The 21,203-nt window shown below is 41.3% G+C and overlaps 1 protein-coding gene across 7 annotated transcripts in view; it reads left to right on the top strand.

Moving 5' to 3' along the window:
- IPO11 (importin 11) overlaps positions 1 to 21,203 on the top strand; it is a 568,146-nt gene that overhangs the window by 283,269 nt on the left and 263,674 nt on the right. For all 7 annotated transcript variants that reach the window (XM_033930425.1, XM_033930408.1, XM_033930455.1 and 4 more), the window contains exon 27: positions 8,803 to 8,924. In XM_033930425.1, coding sequence (XP_033786316.1) covers positions 8,803 to 8,924 — 122 coding nt within the window. The remainder of the gene's footprint in view (positions 1 to 8,802; positions 8,925 to 21,203) is intronic.

The raw sequence follows: 21,203 nt of genomic DNA, 5'->3' as shown, positions 1-21,203 counted from the left end.
CCTGCCAATACTCTTGCTCCTTCCTCGTTGAGGTGCAGTCCGTCTTTCCTGTAGTACTTGCTTCTTCCCCAGAACATTGTCCAGTTGCGCACGAAGTCAAAGCCTTCCTCTTTGCACCATCGTCTCATCCAGGCGTTGATCGCTTGCCTCCTTCCATCCACTCTAGGTACCGGGAGGATCTCGGAGAAGGCCACCTTCACCTCCCTGATCTTCAGTATTCTTCCGAGTGAGCGGAGTTGGCCCTTCATTTCTTCCCTGTCATACTTCCGTCCGCTCACATCGTTGGTTCCCACGTGGATAAGCACAGCAGTGTCCTCTCCCCCTGCGCTGTCTATGATCCTGGAGATGCTGTTGGCCACATCCTTCACTCTTGCTCCTGGCAGGCAGGTGACGATTCTATCCTTTCTCCTTCCTGCGGTGTAGCTGTCCACATGCCGTACGATGGAATCTCCCACAATGATCCCCATCTTCTTTATTCGGTGGTTCCTTGGGGATCGTAAATCTACATCCATGGTATAGGGCCGATCTTCTCCTTCCTGCGATACTCCTGAAGTTGTTTTCTGCTCTTCGGGTGGGGGGGGGTGTCCTCCTGCAGTCTCCCTCTTACTCCTGGTGTGTGATCGCCCCTTGTCTCTGCTTCCTTTTCTCCAGAATTTGCAGGGATGTCTTCTCTTCTCTCGTCCAGGCCTTCTTCCTGAGTTGTTCGGGTACAGTTACATAGAAACATAGAAGATGACGGCAGAAAAGGGCTACAGCCCATCAAGTCTGCCCACTCTGCTTACCCACCCCCTGTCTATGCCCTAATGACCCAATTTCCTTATCTTGACCCTCGTAGGGATCCCACATGGGTATCCCATTTATTCTTAAAGTCTGGCACGCTGTCTGCCTCGATCACCTGCACTGGAAGCTTGTTCCAATGATCAACCACTCTCTCTGTGAAGAAATACTTTCTGGTGTCGCCATGAAATTTTCCGCCCCTGAGTTTGAGCGGGTGCCCTCTTGTGGCCGAGGGTCCCTTGAGAAAGAAAATATCATCTTCCACTTTGACATGTCCCATGAGGTACTTAAATGTTTCGATCATGTCTCCCCTCTCCCTACGTTCCTCAAGAGTGTAGAGCTGCAATTTGTTCAGTCTCTCTTCGTACGAGAGACCCTTGAGCCCCGAGATCATCCTGGTGGCCGTCCGTTGAACCGATTCAATTCTGCACACATCTTTACTGTAATGTGGCCTCCAGAATTGCACACAGTACTCCAGATGAGGTCTCACCATGGCCCTGTACAACGGCATTATGACTTCAGGCTTTCGGCTGACGAAACTTCTATTGATACAACCCAGTATCTGCCTTGCCTTAGATGAAGCCTTCTCCACTTGATTAGCAGTTTTCATGTCTGCACTGATGAGTCCTAGTTAAAGTTTCTCTGTTCAAGAAGTACGTCCTGCATGGATTTCCGCTTCCGAGGTGCATGACCTTACATTTCTTAGCATTGAAGCCTAGCTGCCAGGTTGAGGACCAACTTTCCAATATAAGCAGGTCCTGCGCCATATAATTCTGTAAACTGCATTCACTTACTATATTACATAGTTTGGCGTCATCGGCGAATAGTGTTATTTTACCTTGAAGCCCTTGAGTCAGATCCCCTATGAATATGTTGAAAAGGAGTGGACCCAGGACCGAGCCCTGCGGCACTCCACTGGTCACCTCTGATGTTTTAGAGAGGGTACCATTAACCACTACCCTCTGAAGTCTGCCACTCAGCCAATCATTGACCCATGCAGTTAGTGTCTCTCCTAACCCCATCGATTCCATCTTGCTTAGCAGCCTGCAGTGTGGGACACTGTCAAAAGCTTTACTGAAGTCCAGGTACACGACGTCCAAAGACTCTCCCAAGTCCAACTTTCTTGTTACCCAGTCAAAGAAGCTGATGAGATTGGATTGGCAGGACCTACTCTTGGTGAATCCATGCTGACTGGGATCCCGAAGATTCCCTTCATTCAAGATCGTGTCCAATTTGCTTTTAATTAGTGTTTCCATGAATTTGCACACTATTGATGTGAGACTCACCGGTCTATAATTTGCAGCCTCTGCCCTGCAACCCTTTTTATGCAGAGGAACGACATTAGCTAATTTCCAGTCCAGGGGAACTTTCCCCTTACTTAGGGAGAGATTGAATAGCTCAGCCAACGGTTTCGCCAGGACATCGCTCAATTCTCTGAGCACTCTTGGGTGCAAATTGTCTGGTCCCATGGCTTTGTTCACCTTGAGTCTTGCCAGTTCACTGTAAACTTCACCTGGTGTGAACTCAAAATTCTGAAACGGGTCTTCTGTGCTTTGTGTTGCCTTCAACTGCGGACCGTGTCCCGGTGCCACATTCTGCTGGTGTGCTTCCTCGATATATCTTTCTAGTTCCTTGACCTCTTCGTTTGGACTGAACTGGACTAGAAGCTTCTCCTGTTTGTGTATTTCCTCTTCAAAGGTGAGGAGTTCTTTTAGATTCAGCACTGTCTCCTCTGGTAGCCGGACCTGCCATTTCAAGCTATCCAGCTCCATGCAGTGACTGCAAATGTATGCCCTAGTCCCCGAAGGGAGGTAGTCATACATATTGCAGCCGGAGGAGAAGACTGTAAAGCTCACCTTCTGGCTTCCCTGGGCATCCATCTCTTGTCCCCCTTCTGAGTTGTTTGGGCAAATCGGTTATGGACCTTCTGTCTCTGTCGTCTGGATGTTTTCTGGCTTCCTAGTTTCTACCTTCCTTTTTGTGAGTCTGCTAGTGTTACTGTTTGATCTGAGTCCGCTAGTATTACTGTGTTAGTGTCTGTGAGTGCCTTTTTCCCCTCTGGGTGTGTGGTATGTGAGGGAGTGTGTGCCCTGCTGTATGACTAGATAAAGATTGGGTCTTGTGGCTGCCTTCCTGCTTGTTGTGGGTCTGCTGGCTTATTGTTGGTTCTGATTCTGCTTATGTTATGGTGTTGGAGTCAGTGAGTACTCTGTTCTTCCTCTGTTTCCCTCTGTGTGGTATGTGAGGGAGTGTGCCCTGTTGTGTAGCTAGCTAAAGTCTAGGATTTGTACCTACCTTCCTGCTTGGTGTGAGTTTGTTGGTGTTACTCTGCTGGTGTCCAAGTTTCCCGGCTCCTTCAATGGCTCCTTTGCAAAGGCGAGCTTGCTAAGGTGAGCGCCTTAGTCGCGCGCCGAATGGCTGCGCACCGTTGGCTCTGCCCCTTTTAAGGCAGAGCTCCGAGGTCTGACATCGGAGGGGTGGGCGGAGCTACCTCTCGCCGCTACCCCTCACTCTTCTCGTTCTCTGTGCCCTCTTGGCTTCTCCTCTCCTAACCCCTGCCTCCTGAGTCTCTCTCCTGCCTCTCTCCCTCTGTCGCTGCTTGCAGGCAAGCTGGACTCGATCGGCCTTGGCTCCGCCCCTTTTAAGGCAGAGCTCCGAGGTTTGACGTCGGAGGGGTGGGCGGAGCTTCCTCTTGCCGCTACCCCTCACTCTTCTCGTTCTCTGTGCCCTCTTGGCTTCTCCTCTCCTAACCCCTGCCTCCTGAGTCTCTCTCCTGCCTCTCTCCCTCTGTCGCTGCTTGCAGGCAAGCTGGACTCGATCGGCCTTGGCTCCGCCCCTTTTAAGGCAGAGCTCTGTGGTTTGACGTCGGAGGGGTGGGTGGAGCTACCTCTCGCCACTACCCCTCACTCTGCTCGTTCTCTGTGCCCTCTTGGCTTCTCCTCTCCTAACCCCTGCCTCCTGAGTCTCTCTCCTGCCTCTCTCCCTCTGTTGCTGCTTGCAGGCAAGCTGGACTCGATCGGCGTTGGCTCCGCCCCTTTTAAGGCTGCGCTCCGTGGTCTGACATCGGGATGGGCGGAGCTACCTCTCGCACCTACCCCTCACTCTGCTCTTTCTCTGTGCCTTCCTGGCTTCTCCTCCTCTCCTAACCCCTGCCTCCCGAGTCTCTCTCCTGCCTCTCTCCCTCTGTCGCATTATTTGAGAGAACATAAGAATAGCCTTACTGGGTCAGACCAATGGTTCATCAAGCCCAGTAGCCCATTCTCATGGTGGCCAATTCAGGTCCCTAGTACCTGGCCAAAACCCAAGGGGTAGTTTTCGAGTTTCAAGTTTTAATAAAATTTGATATACCGCCTATCAAACTTCTAGACGGTTATACATATTTAAAACTATAAAATTTGGGTAACAAACATTATGACAAAAAACACATAATGCGACAATGGGGCTGGAGGTAAGAAATACATTTCAAAATAGTAAAGAGAGGTATTTAAGGGAAGTACAAAGGGAGGGTATCCCATCTGTAAACCGAAGTTAAAGCGAGAGCAAAGCTCTAGAAATGAAAGTATATTAGAGGTTAAAGGCATCTTTAAATAGAACCATTTTTAGTTTTCCTTAGAAACGTCCTAATACTGTTTTGTCCCGTAGGTCTGTGGGTATTGTATTCCAGAGAGTAGGGACTGTGACTTAAAAGTTTGATGTTCGTGTAGTACTAAGGATGCGGATAATTGGACTGGTTAAAAGATTTTGTGACTGTGATCTGAGTATTCTAGTAGGGGTATAAGGAATTAAGATGCTATTCAGAAATTCTGGTTGGTTGTTGTTGAGTGTTTTGAATGTTAAGAGCAAGATTTTGTAAGTTATTCTGTGAGATTTGGAAGCCAGTGTGCTTTTATTAGGAGAGGTGTAACACAGTCAATTTTTTTGCATTTTCTATGAGTTTTATTGCAATATTTTGTATAAAAGGGACCACCCAGCTTAAAATGGGTGGTTAAATTGGACGAAGTCAAAGCCCATGGAAAAAAGGGATAGAGTGGGTTTGGGGAAGAGAAAAGGGTTGGGATAGATACAGAAAAGGAAGGAATAGGATTGGTAGGAATGTGGAGATGGTGATTGGGTAGATGAGAGTGTAGGAGGGAGAGAGAAAGGGATTAGAAGTTGGGAATTACATAGAAACATAGAAATAGATGGCAGATAAGGGCCACGGCCCATCTAGTCTGCCCACCGCAATGACCCTTCCCCACCTAACTCAGTGAATAGATCCCATGTGTCTATCTCATTTGGCCTTAAAATCAGGCACGCTGCTGTCCTCAGTGACCTGAAGTGGAAGATTATTCCAGCGGTCAACCACTCTTTCAGTGAAAAAGAATTTCCTGGTGTCACTGTGCAGTTTCCCTCCCCTGATTTTCCACGGGTGCCCTCTGGTTGCCGTGGGACCCTTGAGAAGGAAGATTTCTTCTTCCACTTCGATGCGACCCGTGAGATACTTGAAACGTCTCGATCATGTCTCCCATCTCTCTGCGTTCCTCGAGTGAGTAGAGCTGTAACTTATCCAGCCTTTCCTCGTACGGGAGATCCTTGAGACCCGCGATTATCCGGGTGGCCATTCTCTGGACCGACTCTAGTCTCAGCACATCTTTTCGGTAATGCGGCCTCCAAAATTGCACACAGTACGCCAGGTGTGGTCTCACCATGGATCTATACAATGGCATAATGACTTCAGGTGGTTAAAAATTAGTTTATGGGAGCGAGGAAGAGGAGAGCGGTTCGGGAAGAGTCGGAGTTCCCCTCCCTCCCACCGCAGTTGGGTAGGAGACTTTAGGAGTGGGATATGCTGACGAGAGTTGTGCTTGGTGTGGGGTTGTTTTGGGAGGGGGGTCGCAGCTTGGGGATGGGACTAGAGGAGAGCATTTGATCTCAAATGGTTTGAAATTTAAGATATTGATATGGGAGCGGAATTATGTCCTCGTGGGCGGCACCGCCACAGGTTGAGGTGGCTTGACGGCACCATGGGTCACCGAAGAATGTAAAGGAATGAGAGGTGAAGACTAGAGCTAGTTCGATACCGATTAACACCAGAAAATTGAGAATATATCACTTTGGAGAGAGAGCGTATTAGAAATGATAGTGCAACGTAGTGATACTGCTGAGAAGCAGTTCACTAGCAGGTTTATTGGTTTCATGGCTACAATGTCAGCAGTTAAAAAGCTAAGATTTAGCATGTTTGTTGACAGATATGTAGGAATGACAATTATGTTTATATATATTTTTTAATTAAGGCTTTTTTTAACTAATCTTTTTTTCCATTCCTCAAATATATGGCGTGGCAGTGATGTCAGCGCACTATCTGAGTAGTGCATCCCATGCCCATTCCCCCCTCTAAAAAAAGAAAAAAAATAATTGCTGCATTCTTAGGGGGGAGTTCATCAAGGGGTGTTATGGCCTTAACAATAATAATAACTTTATTTTTGTATACCGCAATACCACAAGCAGTTCAGAGCGGTTTACAATGCAAGAGACTGTACATATACAGCGAAGATACAATGCCAGGGAATGTATTATGCATTTGAGAGCAGTTTACAATACAGGGGATTGTACATATTCAGTATAGGTGTTTATACAGCGAAGATACAATGCAGATTTACAATGCAAGAGACTGTACATATACAGCGGAGATATTTATATTAAGGCAATTAGCACACCCTAAATGTCCAAAGCCCATTTTATACTTATGAGCTTTTAACATTTAGCACATGCTAATTCTCTTACCCTCCCCCCCTTCACAAAGCTGCAAAAATGTTTTTTAGCACAGGCTGGCGTGCTGAATGCTTTGTGCTGTTCCTGGCACTCATAAAGTTCCTTTGAGCATCGAGAGCAGTGCAGAGCATTCAGCGCACTGGCCTGCACTAAAAACTGCTTTTGTGATTTTAAAAAAGGGGGGTTAATAAAGCCATAGCGCCTCTTGAAGAATTCCCCCTTTATAGCTTTACTGCATTAAATGCTCATTACAGATTTGTTTCACTTCTTCTGACTCATCATCAATAAATACCATTTCTGGTACTTTTATTTACATACACATTAGTCTCTCCATAATGGTCTTTTCTTAACTGAGTGCCTTTTTTACCCATCAGTCATCTAGTGATTCAATTGAATCTTTTACCATCTTCTTGCTAAATAAGGGCTCCTTTTATGAAGCCGCGTTAGCGGTTTTAGCACATGCAGCTTTTTAGCATGCGCTAAACCCATGCTACGTGGCTAAAACTAACGCGCATTAAATCGCTAACGCGGCTTTGTAAAAGGAGCCCTTAATTTTTATTGTGTGTTTTTCCCTCCAACACAATCTTTTTTATAGTCTCTCTTTGCCTTCCTTCTTTGCATTTGACTTGCTATTCCTTATGCTGTTTTCTTTTTTTTTAAGTTCATGAGAAATTTATTGAATTTCTATAACAAACAAACAGAAAAAGTATACATAAGATGCAAACAAGCAATATAACAATGACTTCAGCAGAGTAAAAACATGGGTCTAAGAAAAGACATTGTACATCTGAAAAATAAAGCATCAAGCGATACATTAAATAATATGTAAGAAAAGTAAATCATTAAAGGTAATATAATGCAACACATGAGTGAAAGGAAAAATATACTAAGCTATGTAAAAATTAACAGAAATAATAAAATTTTCATATATAAGTAACATGGTAATATCAGAGGCATACTTAAGTTGAACAGTAAATTCAGGAGCCATGAGTTTATCTTCAGTTGTTCCCTTCAAATAGCTTCCTTCACCACACTTTTTAACCCTGCTGGCTGCTGTTTGGCCTTTCTTCTACCTTTTTAATAGGTGGAATATATCTAGTTTGGGCTTCCAGGATGCTATTTCTAAGGTTTGTTTGTTGTTTTTTTTACCATTCTCCTCATTTTGTCATAAACTCCTTTTTGATAGTTAAACTGATGTTTTTCATAGATAGTAAGATTGCTAAGGTATACAATCCTTTGTAGGAGGAGATTTTCATTCTATAACTTTAGAATTGAGTAACTTTAGAATTGAGTGTGGGAAAGACCATGCATGCTTAAAAATTTACACAGAGTTCTGAGCTGTGAGTGAACAGTTTAGATCAGGGGTCTCAAAGTCCCTCCTTGAGGCCACAATCCAGTCAGGTTTTCAGGATTTCCCCAATAAATATGCATGAGATCTATGTGCATGCACTGATTTCAATGCATATTCATTGGGGAAATCCTGAAAACCCGACTGGATTACAGCCCTCAAGGAGGGACTTTGAGATCCCTGGTTTAGATGATATTGCCCACTTGTGTGCCTTAGCAATCTTGCTACCTTTAATAAACATCTGTTACATGTAAACATTATTGCTTTTTGCACACAAAGAATGCAAAAACTGTCTAAGAATACATAATCCTCTCACATATTTAAGAAATTATTAAAGACACAGCTCTTTCTTCAGGCATTTTTTGATGGATGAACTTTATGAGGGAAAGGGTGAAATGTAGAACAATATAGGAGAAGGTAAATATCCTTGAAATGTGATAAAGACAGAGAACAAGAATTAGAAAAAGAGAAAAATAGAATTATATTATAAATAATCAATACATACCATGGTAATAAAGGTAAAAAGAAAAATATCACAAAAAGAAGCCTGGAAAAATAGCTATCAAGGAACATAAAGAAGAGACATATAAACATGGAATAATCTTAAACATATATCATAAATAAAAGAGTAAATAAATGAATAAGAATAAACAAAACTTAACAAATATAACAAGAAAGCATTGGCCTAATATACCAGCAACTCTAGCTGTGATTCTATAAACAGGACCTTTGAGTAACATACAGTAGGTATTGCTTTTTTAGGTGCCTACCAATTTAGGCACCGTTCATAGAATCAGGCCCTTAGTGTGCTGAAGGATACTTGTAAATGTACAACATGTGTGTGTGTGGGGGGGGAGGTAGTTCGCGAATTTACCTTACATGAATATTATTGATCAATCTGAATTTATATTTTCTGTCTTATGCAGCCAGATCACCTGCTGGGTAACTTGATTGAAATGTGGGTAGATTGTATGGACAATATAACCCAGCCTGAAAGGAGAAAGCTTTCAGCTCTGGCACTTCTTTCACTCCTGCCTTCAACCACCAGGTAAAACAAACAAATAAAACATTCCTGCAGAAAGCATACATGCTTTCTGAAAGATATACGGGTACATCCTTTGAAATTAGATTGCTCATCATATTTTAAATTAGCAATTGTCTTTAAAATGACTATTGGTAAACAGAGGCATGGAGAAGCATTTTGCAGGTTTGTGCATTTCACATAGATTTGCTACATTAGTGTGTCGTAAAAGATTTAGTATGTGCTTTACTAATGATTAATTAAGAAAAAGGCTACATAGCAAGTAATCCAATACTTGTTCAATAAAAACCTCTTGCCATATAAAGCCAAGTTTGCAAGCCAGTAGTTAAGAAGATTTTAACACTGGGGAGTCTCAGAACGCCACCCTGGTTCATAAGTCTCAGCGTACCAGCACTCTTCACCGATCTCACCCTGTGTATTTCTTAACTGTTTTTATATTTAATAGTTAAATAGTATAAATACTTTAAATATTGAACACTATTTTTCTTATTTTCCCATATATCTTGTTAATTCATTTGAACTTAATCTTTTCTTACAGAATTCATTACTAGTTTCATCAATTCATCAAAATTCATTTCTAACAATTCATTTTTAAACTTAGCTTAGTTGTGTTGTTGCACTGCTCCCCACCAACGCGTTTCTTTTTTTTTATTATTCTTTATTTATCATTTTTAAATATTTAACAAAATCAAACATTTTGTACAGAAAGATTGTCAGATCAAACACAAAATAATAAGAAATGATTTACATAATATTGAAAAATTCTAATCATACAATCTCAAGTCCTCAATAATGTGATCCAAGATTTAAATGAGTGAACTTTAAGGAAATCAATTAATTGATAAATCTACACAAAAGAAAAAGTATCGTATGACTGGATTAAGGAGTTTATTCTATTATCAGATCCAATTTGTTGTTACTATTATATTGTTGTTATAGTTGTTGTTGTTCCTTCTTTTTCCAAACGTTTCAGCGTCAGAAAAGCTGTGAGTTGAGCTGGTTCAAAAAACACATATTTATTATCTCGATACCTTATTATGCATTTACATGGGAAACGTAAAAAGAAAATACCACCCAGCAACTATAGGGAACAACAAACACATTTCATCAAATCAGAAGCTCTAAACTATCTGCTGCTGTTCCCTATAGTTGCGGCACTAGCCCCGTCCTGAAGAAGAATTGAAACGCGTTGGTGGGGAGCAGTGCAACAACACAACTATGCTAAGTTTAAAAATGAATTGTTAGAAATGAATTTTGATGAATTGATGAAACTAGTAATGAATTCTGTAAGAAAAGATTAAGAATAAGTTCAAATGAATTAACAAGATATATAGGAAAATAAAAATTGGTTACTGAAACTTTTCTTCAAAAATAAACAGAAAGTTTTTCTTGGGTATAGGATACAAATGTTTCCAGATCTGTCACGAGATACACAGAAACGTCGACGTGAATTTTTGTTATTAAAGCCAGGAGTTATTGCTCTTGGGGCAACCTTCTTTCTTCGTCACCCATGTAAATGTGTGATAATCTACCATATGCAAAAATATGTATTCTTTGATCCTAGCCAACTTACATCCTTCTTGTCAATGGCTTCTCTGAAAAAAGGAGAAGGAATTTGAGTACTCATTGATTGTTGATTACCTTCTCAGCATATACAACCTTTAGTCTTCATTTGATTTTGTAATGTATATTATACTCGCTGATTCTACATCTTGCTTTCCTTATTTAGAGGACTTGAGTTAAAGTTAAGCTTTATATATATTTCTTTTAAGATAGCAGATTACTTGATTATCTGTCTAGTATCATATTGTATTACATTTGATTTTGGCTTGACTTTACCTTTCTGTACAAGTGGATACTTGATATGTTATTGTAAAATGAAATAAATAAATAAAAAAGATATATAGGAAAATAAGAAAAATAGTGTTCAATATTTAAAGTATTTATACTATTTAACTATTTAATATAAAAACAGTTAAGAAATATACAGGGTGAGATCGGTGAGGAGTGCTGGTTCGCTGAGACTTATGAATCAGGGTAGCATTCTGAGACTCCCTAGTGGCTTGCAAACTTGACTTTATATGGCAAGAGTTTTTTTATTGAACAGCGACTAAAGATTAGCCCATGTTATGTGGAACAGGGCTCAAATGAATAAAAAGGTCCTTTTAGCAGATAACATACTAATCTTTAGTGAAAGACTCCTTTAGGGGTCCGTTTCTGTACCCTTAATGCATGGTTAATCCATGCTAGCAGGCTACTGCAGAATGTGTTAGTATTTTGTGGTAATTTGACTGTGCACACTAATCCACATATTTTTGGAAGGGGTGTGTCATGGGCAGAGAGTGGATGTAATGATTAGTGCCTCCTATATAAGAGGCGATAAGTGCTTTTGTGTTAATTCTTTGCAGGTACCACATGGTAGTTGGAATATTGGCACACGTCCTGCAACTAAAACAAAAGAAAAAGCTATTAAAAAAGCCATGTTCAGTCTGGACTTAGCAAATAGGAAGGTCCTACATTAAGCACAAATTTTGCTGTAGTGTAGAAAAATAACCCCTTGGTCTGCGATAAATCAATTTTATACTAGTCTATGAATTAATGCATGTTAAGTTGATTAGTGTATATTATAAAGTTTTAAGGCATATTAAATAATTAAAACCAACATGTGAAATGAACTGAAAAAATACCTGGCAATCTGGAGGAAAGGCCAAACAAACCAAAAGCGAACTGACATTTTTTGCATTGTGACCATTCATTCAGCTAGAAGTAGAAATGCTTTTCCTCATTATGATGTTAGTGTAAAATCTTTATAAATTGGTCATCCATTATTATCTTGTGGAGCAGTAGCCTAGTGGACAGAATTGTAGTATGATAACCAGGGAAACAGGGTTCAAATCATGCTGACATTCCTTGTGGCTTTAGGCAAGTTACATCACCCTCAGTTACAAACTTAAAGACATATGTTACTATGTCTTTACTGAAGGCTGTCTTCCAAGTTGTTCCTATGGAGAAATTGCTTAGTAAATACAGACCTTATACTGTAATAACTGTTGTACCTGAATATAATTTGTCTTGAGCTGCCAATGAAAAAGCATAGACTAAATCTAAATAATAGTACATATGGTAAATATGTTATCGTGTAAATCCCTATGTGTGTTTAGAGCAGTATTTGGGTTTTTTTTTAATCTGAATATTTTGGGTTGGGACAGATTTCTTACATTCTTTAGATTCCTAGAGGCCAATCATAGCCATACTTAGAAGTGCAACAAAAAAACACCAAAAAATACTTCTATTCAAGTAAAAAGAGAGATGATTTTTTTTTCTTTTATCTTTAAAAGGTACAATAGTTATAAAGCCTGATGAATAGTCCTTGTCCTACACGCACAAAAAGGGGCAGATTCTGTATAGTATGCCGGTCTCAGCAGCCGCCTAAGAAGCGGCTGAGAATCACCCACCAGCGTCCTATACAGAAATGTGTCTGCCCTAATAGAAAGATCACTAACCGCCCCGATTCTCTAATCGGTGCCCATGTCGAGGGGTTTCTTACCATCAGCTGACTGCGGCAAGGGAATCCCCCCTGCTTCAATCAGCTGAGCGGCTGCAGCAGGGGATCCCCCACAAATCCTGCCAAAATTGGCAGAACGGATGCCCACTCCCTTCTGGTGATCCCCCCAGATACCCCACAAACCTTAACCCTGATGACCTCCCCCCCAAGGCTGCAGGCTCCCACCCCGCACCCATAGGTCTACCTGTACCTCATAGGAGAAATTTCGGCCAGTGGGATGCTTACATCCTCAGGCCAGCAAACCCGCCTCTCCAAATGGTGGGCCTTCCCCTTCCCAGTGCATTCTAGGATGCACTGGGGAGGGGCCTAAGGCCCTGATTGGCTCAGATGCCTCCTATGATAGGGGCCTTAGGCCATTCCCGGTGTATCTCAGAATGTTCCAGAAATGGGAAGGCCCACCATTTTGGAGTGGCAGGCCTGCTGGCTGGAGGGTGTAAGCATCTCTCTGGCCGATCTTTTTCCTATGAGGTACAGGGGGGGGGGGTCATGGTAGACCTATGGATGCAGGGTGGGGGCCTGCAGCCTTGGGAGGGTGTTTGGGAGGGTTAAAGTTTGATTGGTATTGGGGGGCTTGGGGGGTGGTGGCAGGAGGGAGTTGGCATCCTTCTTGCTAGTCTTCAATGTGGGGGAGGGGGGAGTGAGGATTTAATAATAATAATTTTATTCTTATATACTGCCAAAGCCATAATAGTTTGAGGCGGTTTACAACAAGAAGTGCTGGACAATCAGGGAATAAAACACAATATAAAATCATCAGTACGTACATACAATGTGAAAGTAAAAAACAGTAAAACTTTAACTTATAAATCAATTAAATAATTTTTGTTTTTACTAATTTTCTAAAACTGAAGTAGGATGAGGAATGCGTAATGATATTACCCAACCATTCATTCAATTTACCTGCCTGGAAAGCAAGAGTTCTATCTAAGAATCTTTTATATCGACAGACCTTTATTGTAGGATAAGTGATTTAGGGGCAGGAGGAAGTGACCATCCCTCCTGCCCAGCTGCTTTGGGGTGGGAGCAGGGGTTTGGTGGCGTCTGATCTTTGTGGGGGTCTGTGAGCCCTGGGGGAGTATGGGAGTGTCTTACCTTGATGCATGCAATGCTCATCTGATCAGTTTGGCACCTTTGTGACACCTAGACCCTTCTAAAACAGGTCTAGTTCCAAATGTACAGTATAAATTCTGTCCAGGATGTCTTGCAAAATGTTTATTGCTGCAAGATGTTCATGTCTAACCCACCCTTGAAACTGCCCAAAGCCCACCCATAACACGCCTCAACCAAGCCTGTCTCATACTCTGAACTTACAGCGGCTGGAACACCTCGCTAGATGTACAGAAAGATGTTTTTGATTATCAGCACTAGGACGTCCTGGAGATTAGGACGTCTAAGGGATGATTTAGGATGTTTTTTGGACGCCTATGTTTTTTTTTTATTATGGACCCCATAGGGTTGTCAGGAATCACACAGGGCTTGCCTTTATAGCGCTAGTGTATGCCACTTCTACAACCAGTGCGTGGTTCAGGGTCAGTGCATGGATTTACTCAGTTAGTAAAAATATTGAATCTGCTAATCATGTAAGTTCCTGTATAAAGTTAGGAAAGCAAAATGGGCATCCTAACTTTATTTGGGCACCAGGGTGAATATTGGCTGCCACTCAGATAACTTTCAATGACTGACCAGACCTGCATTTAATACTGGTGCCCAGATTAGGACTGACATTGACTATCCAGGTCATTGTGCTGCCTGTAACGATCAGCGTCATTTCTCTGACTGCTGTAGACTGAATATCAGTCCTAAAATATTTCTTCATTCTACATTAAAAAATTTAGAGGATTTGGTAAGACTTGTTCTAGTGCAATAGGTGTGTCTTTCTGGACAGTATGATATTCTCCCCATGCTTGCAAGCCATGAAGATGGAATTCATTCCAGATTTTCAACTCCTCCTCTGCTGCCCCCTTCAAGTTTATTTAAAATTTCTTATACCGCCCAATCAGCCTTCTAGGCGATGTACAAAATCGTAAAAACATTTGTTGGCTAAAATGCAAATTTAAATGGCAAAACATCGCCAGAAATAACAACAACATTCAGAGATATTTAAAAACCGGAAGGTGTCTTGCTGATTTACTCTGTATTATTTTTGGTATTTTTTGCAGCTATTGGTGCGTAAGAGCTCCCCGGTGAGGGGACAACTCTGCCTGCACGGAGAAGAACCCAAATCAAAGTAATCCAAAAATCCATGGAAAAAAAAGCTTTTATTTGGAATTCAATGAAAATAGCTGTTCTATCACAGGTTACATAGAAACATAGAAATAGACGGCAGATAAGGGCCACGGCCCATCTAGTCTGCCCACCCCAATGACCCTCCCCTACCTTTGCCTAGTGAATAGAGCCCACGTGTCGATCCCATTTGGCCTTAAAATCAGGCACGCTGCTGGCCTCTATCACCTGCAGTGGAAGACTATTCCAGCGATCAACCACCCTTTCAGTGAAAAAGAATTTCCTGGTGTCACCTCGTAGTTTCCCTCCTCTGATTTTCCACGGATGCCCTCTTGTTGCCGTGGGTCCCTTGAAAAGGAAGATATCTTCTTCCGCTTCGATGCGGCCCGTGAGATACTTGAATGTCTCGATCATGTCCCCCCTCTCTCTGCGCTCCTCAAGCGAGTATAGCTGCAGTTTGTCTAACCTTTCTTCGTACGGGAGATCTTTGAGTCCCGAGACCATCCGGGTGGCCAATCTCTGAACCGACTCCAATCTCAGCACATCTTTGCGATAATGTGGTCTCCAGAATTGCACACAGTATTCCAGGTGGGGCCTCACCATGGATCTATACAATGGCATAATGACTTCCGACTTACGGCTGACGAAACCCCTGCGTATGCAACCTAGGATCTGTCTTGCCTTGGATGAGGCCTGCTCTACCTGACTGGCAGCCTTCATGTCCTCACTGACGATCACCCCCAAGTCCCGTTCTGCTACCGTTCTTGTTAGGATCTCACCATTAAGAGTATAAGTCTTGTATGGATTATGGTTTCCTAGGTGCATGACTTTGCATTTTTTGGCATTGAAGCTGAGTTGCCAGGTCCTAGACCAGTGCTCCAGTAGGAGTAGGTCGTGCATCATGTTGTCGGGCATTGAATCTTCGTCCGTTGTGCATATACTTGCATCAATAGTGATTAACACATACTATAAAATATCAAAATGAAATAATGAACCAAAATATTATGAAGCATAAGCGAGAGACCTTAGGTCATGGTGCCAGTTTCAAAAACCGACACCCTCAAAGGAGCATTTATTATAGGCCTTATGCCATATGGATGTGGTCACTGAGAACATCACTGGACCTCTCACAATGTAGTAGTGTCTCAAATTAATAACTAATAATAAATCCAAACTCTCTACTCAGTGCAAGTTCATAATCTGAATAGTAATATCTCAGTCCAATACTCCAATGTGCTTCTAGACAACTTTTTGTGACACAGAATAAGAATCCCTTGTCACTTATCTGATGTACTCCCACAGCATATCATTAGCGGGATCGACAGCCCCATTTCAGAATCTTCTCTTCCTTCTTCAGGAACCCCTCACTGCAAAAAAGGAGACAAAAAATGTGTGCTGATAATGGTGGATAGTAGGAGGGAACGCCAATCCCAGCTTCCTGCAGAAAAGAGAATAACATGTTGATGTTGGTGTTGCAATGTATTTGGATAACTTTATTGAGATGCTTCAGAGGGTAGTGGTGAATGGCACCCCCTCCAAAACGACGGAGGTGATCAGTGGAGTGCCACAGGGCTCCGTCCTGGGCCCGATCCTGTTCAACATCTACATAAGAGACTTGGCAGAAGGGCTCCGAGGTAAAATAACATTATTCGCTGATGACGCCAAACTAAGCAATGTAGTGGCCAAGAGTACAACAGACAAAAATTCAATGCCCGACAACATGATGCACGACCTACTACTACTGGAGCGCTGGTCTAGGTCCTGGCAACTCAGCTTCAATGCCAAAAAATGCAAAGTTATGCACCTGGGCAGCCAAAATCCATGCAAGACTTACATCCTAAATGGCGAGATCCTAACAAGAACTGAAGCAGAAAGTGGCTTAGGGGTGATCGTCAGTGAGGACATTAAGGCTGCTAATCAAGTGGAGCAAGCTTCCTCCAAAGCAAGGCAAATCATAGGTTGCATACGCAGGAGTTTCGTCAGCCGTAAGCCTGAAGTCATTATGCCATTGTATAGATCCATGATGAGACCACACCTGGAGTACTGTGTGCAATTTTGGAGGCCGCATTATCGAAAAGATGTGCTGAGACTAGAGTCGGTCCAGAGAATGGCCACCCAAGGATCTCCCGTACGAGGAAAGGCTGGATAAGTTACAGCTCTACTCACTCGAGGAACGCAGAGAGAGGGGAGACATGATCGAGACGTTCAAGTATCTCACGGGTCGCATCGAAGTGGAAGAAGATATCTTCCTTCTCAAGGGTCCCACGGCAACCAGAGGGCACCCGTGGAAAATCAGGGGAGGGAAACTGCACAGTGACACCAGGAAATTATTTTTCACTGAAAGAGTGCCTGATTTTAAGGCCAAATGGGATAGATACGTGGGATCTATTCAATGAGTTAGGTGGGGAAGGGTCATTGCGGTGGGCAGACTAGATGGGCCGTGGCCCTTATCTGCCGTCTATTTCTATGTTTCTATGTTTCTTGCAGTATTGAGATGCTTGCAGAACACCCAGCTTCACTTTCATCACTGCAGAAATCTCTCCTTTACTCATCATTTGCATTGAGCAATCCAATAAATACGATTAAAATCACACAGGAACCTTCCTTGTCACACCTAATCTTTCTAACTTTAATAACAATAAATTCAAATCAGCAGAATCAAATTCACTAGAAACTTCTAAGGACACTAAGCAAAAGGTCTGATCCATGCCTTTTTTCATCTGATCAACAGTTGATATCAATAAGGTCTCTACATTATATGCTTTTCTGAATCCATACTGGAAGGAATCTAATCTTCATACACGCTCGACATATTCAACTAATTGATGCAATACCACTTTTTCAATCACCTTTCCAAGGAAAGGTAAAACTTAAATAAGGCAGTAATTACTCAAAACATTTGGATTTAGTTTTTCCCCTTTCAACAATGGTCTAACTCAGGGGTCTCAAAGTCCCTCCTTGAGGGCCGCAATCCAATCGTGTTTTCAGGATTTCCCCAATGAATTTGCATGAGATTTATGTGCATACACTGCTTTCAATGCATATTCATTAGGGAAATCCTGAAAACCCGACTGGATTGCAACCCTCAAGGAGGGACTTTGAGATCCCTGGCCTAACTGTAGCACATTTAACTTGGCATGGAGATATCCCTGAACTTAAAGATTTATTAACTATTACTGTCAAAATTGGCACAATATGATCATTCATCAATCTTAATATACTTGATGAACTTACATCAGCTAATGAATGTGTTGGAGATAACTTCTTCACAGTTTTACTGATTTTATTTTCCTCAAAAACTTTGAACTCATCCCAATTTCCTAATTCACCATCACTCAGGATGCTAATATTTCTGCAATAGCCCAAAACATCCAATTTGATTAGCTCTGTGTTCCATTTTCACACTTTAATACCTATCAAACACATTAGGACATTGTAAATATTTCTGCTCATATCTGTTCACTAACATTTTTACTGCATTAAACAATTATTTTGGTCTGTTCAGAGCTATCTTTACCTTCTGTTTATAGTATTCACATTTCCTATGTTCACATAAGGCAACATATTCCGTCAATCATATTTTGTAGCTCTCCAGATTAACATTATCGTTTGTTTTTTTGCCCTCTCCATTCTGCTTGGTGTACTTTATGACTCACCTGTAGAATAGTTTTTTGTTTCACTAAAATCTCCTTTTCAGGTGCAATGTTATCTAAAGAATTAATCAATGTATAGTTCCAACAATCAACCATATGATCAATTGTCATGCCTTCATCTAACTTACGTTCTGGCATCCATATTGCAGCGAGATCTTTTATTTCAAAGTGATCCCTTACTTTAATCTTTTTCAATTCATGGCTTCCTAAATCCTGCATAATCTAACATAATGCTGTTTTTAATCTCGGAGAGAGAAAAATTAAATCTAACAAATTTCCTGCTTTTTGTGTAGCAACCTGCACTATCTGCTCTAAATCACAGGCTCTAAATGTATCCAACTAATACCTTCTCCCATAAAATCAATCCTAGTTTTTATTGTATACTACCCTGATATGATTGGTAAAGGGCAATTAGTCAAATGTAATAAATATAACCTTAATTATAAACATATTTTGTGTGAGTACTTACATTTCTTTCAATGGATCCTCCATTATAAGGCCATAGTTTAGTTTGGGGGAAATGGAAGGGGTGCTGAGCTAGGCCATATTCAGCCTCATTAGTTGCTGCGGTACGCTAATTATTAAATCCCCTTTTTACAAAATCCCCCGCTAATTATTAACCCCCCCCCCTTTTTTTTTTACAAAATCAAAGATGAGGTTTTTAGTGCTGGCCGGTGCACTGAATGCTCTGTGCTGCTTCGACTTTTGGACATCCAATTTCAGATAAGTGGCCATAGATTATTATTACTGGATAAGAGTTTTGACTGCGCCTGAGATTCTTGTTTGCTGAAAAAATTCTCCAACTGATATTCTTGATGTTTAGGGAGGAACGGATCAACGCTCTGCAGTATAAAGTGAGTGGAGTTTTTTTCTTGACCTATGACAGTTATAGGACCACTGTAGGTACATTCACAATTGCTGTTTGTTTTAATGGTAGTTCTTTAGCCAGGTGTGACTTTAATTGCAAGGTATTTTTTTCTCCACTGATATAAAGATATACTCTGAGGTTGATCCTATTTCTCCTTCTCTATCATTAGAAGAGAGTAGACTTAGACTATTCATTGGGCAAGTTAATATACCCATAACTGCAAGGCTAGGATCGCGTGATGTTTGGGTTGGCAGACCCAGGTATGCCACCTGGATGTTGACTCACAGTAGAACTGCTTGTAGGCATAAAAGGCTGGTAGCTCTGTTTGAATGAGACAGGTTGCTCAGAGAAACTCAGGCTATATCACCACACAAAATCACAGCCTTGGTTGTCTGGGGCAGGCTGGCAAACATTGTCATCTTCTGACTCCTCCCTCAGTTGTATGCTGGCTGATACTGCTGTTATCCAGCTCAGGAATACAGTTTAGATTCCATTCTCAGAACATTTAATAAACTTTAGCCCTATTCATTTCAATTGCATTGAGTTGTACTTTGCCATTATTTAGTGAATAGTGAGTCACGGATGGGGCTAGAGCCAGTGTTACACTAGTTATTCCCTGATTGCTTCTTCAAAATAAAATAGAAATTATTTCCATTAATTTTGTCATTTCAAAAATGATTACATTTTTCACACATTCTAAGAAAGTCCTTAATTATAATTTGTAATATTATGCAATGTTGATTTATAAGTAAAAATCTAATTTACCTCCAGGCATTGTAGGGCCTAATGGATTTGAATTATCAGCATCTACCTCCTATTTTCTTCATGCTTCATAATATGAGAAACTGAGGAATAACATGAAAGATTCCTACTGACTTGAGACAAATCTTATTAGGCAGAAAATGCAATTTTGGATTTTTAATGTAGACTAAAACCTTCACTGAATCCATTTTAAGATTCAGTAGTGCAACAGGGGAGGAATTGAATATGGGTGTGGAATTTTTTTTTTTTTCTCAAAAATTTAAGGGCTCCTTTTACAAAGGTGCACTAGCGGTTTTAGCGTGTGCACTAGCCACTACCGCCTCCTTTTAAGCAGGTGGTAATTTTTCAGCTATGCGCGCTATTCTTATACGTGCACTAAAAACGCTAGTGCACCTTTGTAAAAGGAGCCCTAAATTTATCAGTTGCCCTATGTTTCTGCTATGCTATAAAACTTGGTTATGAAATAAATTGTAAAATGAAATACTCCTTAGAGATTAATTAGAATCTTTTAACTTTAAAGAGAATTGCTACTTTTATTATGTAACCTCAAGAGCATGTTTTTCTTCATGAATAAGCTTTCCTATGACCAAAATAAATAAAAACATTACTTTATTAGAGAAATAGTAAATATGAGTTTCATTACAGAAATGTGACAAGATTACGTACAAACTTAAATTGATAATGAGCACAATCCCCCTGTTCCTTTATTTATAGGTTGGCATGCTAAATTATTAGTTTATTACTCAAATTTAATTATGGTGATAAAATGTAAAAATCTTGTTCTAGTGCAGTGTCTAGTAGACCTGAACCATAGGGTATTGCATCTGAATCTGCAAATTGCTTGCAGAAAACTGTCTGTCATCTTTTCAACTCCACCTCCTTCACATGGATCTGTTCCTGCTCTCTCAGTTTGTTTTCTGCAAGCAAGTTGCTCAAAAGTGTTTCTGCTCTACTCTGCAATTTTATTATTTTTATTTATTTTTGTAAGTGTTTGATTGGAGGTTCGGTACCCAGAGGTTTCCGATTGTTGGGACCTCTGCCTGTTAGAAAATGCAAACTCACATTGCAGAAGTCTGCAGCTAGCAGGATCAGTCCTTGGGGACATCTAGTTAGCCAGCCTGATTTTGTAATTTTGCAGCCATCCCCTGTATAGCTGCTCGCATCCCTGATTTTTTCTGGAGCTTGAGCACAGACTGTTTGGCTCCTCCAGGATT

The sequence above is a fragment of the Geotrypetes seraphini genome, chromosome 1, assembly GCF_902459505.1.
Source record: "Geotrypetes seraphini chromosome 1, aGeoSer1.1, whole genome shotgun sequence".
Classification (NCBI taxonomy): Eukaryota; Metazoa; Chordata; class Amphibia; order Gymnophiona; family Dermophiidae; genus Geotrypetes; species Geotrypetes seraphini.
This window is presented reverse-complemented; position numbering and strand designations above follow the sequence as displayed.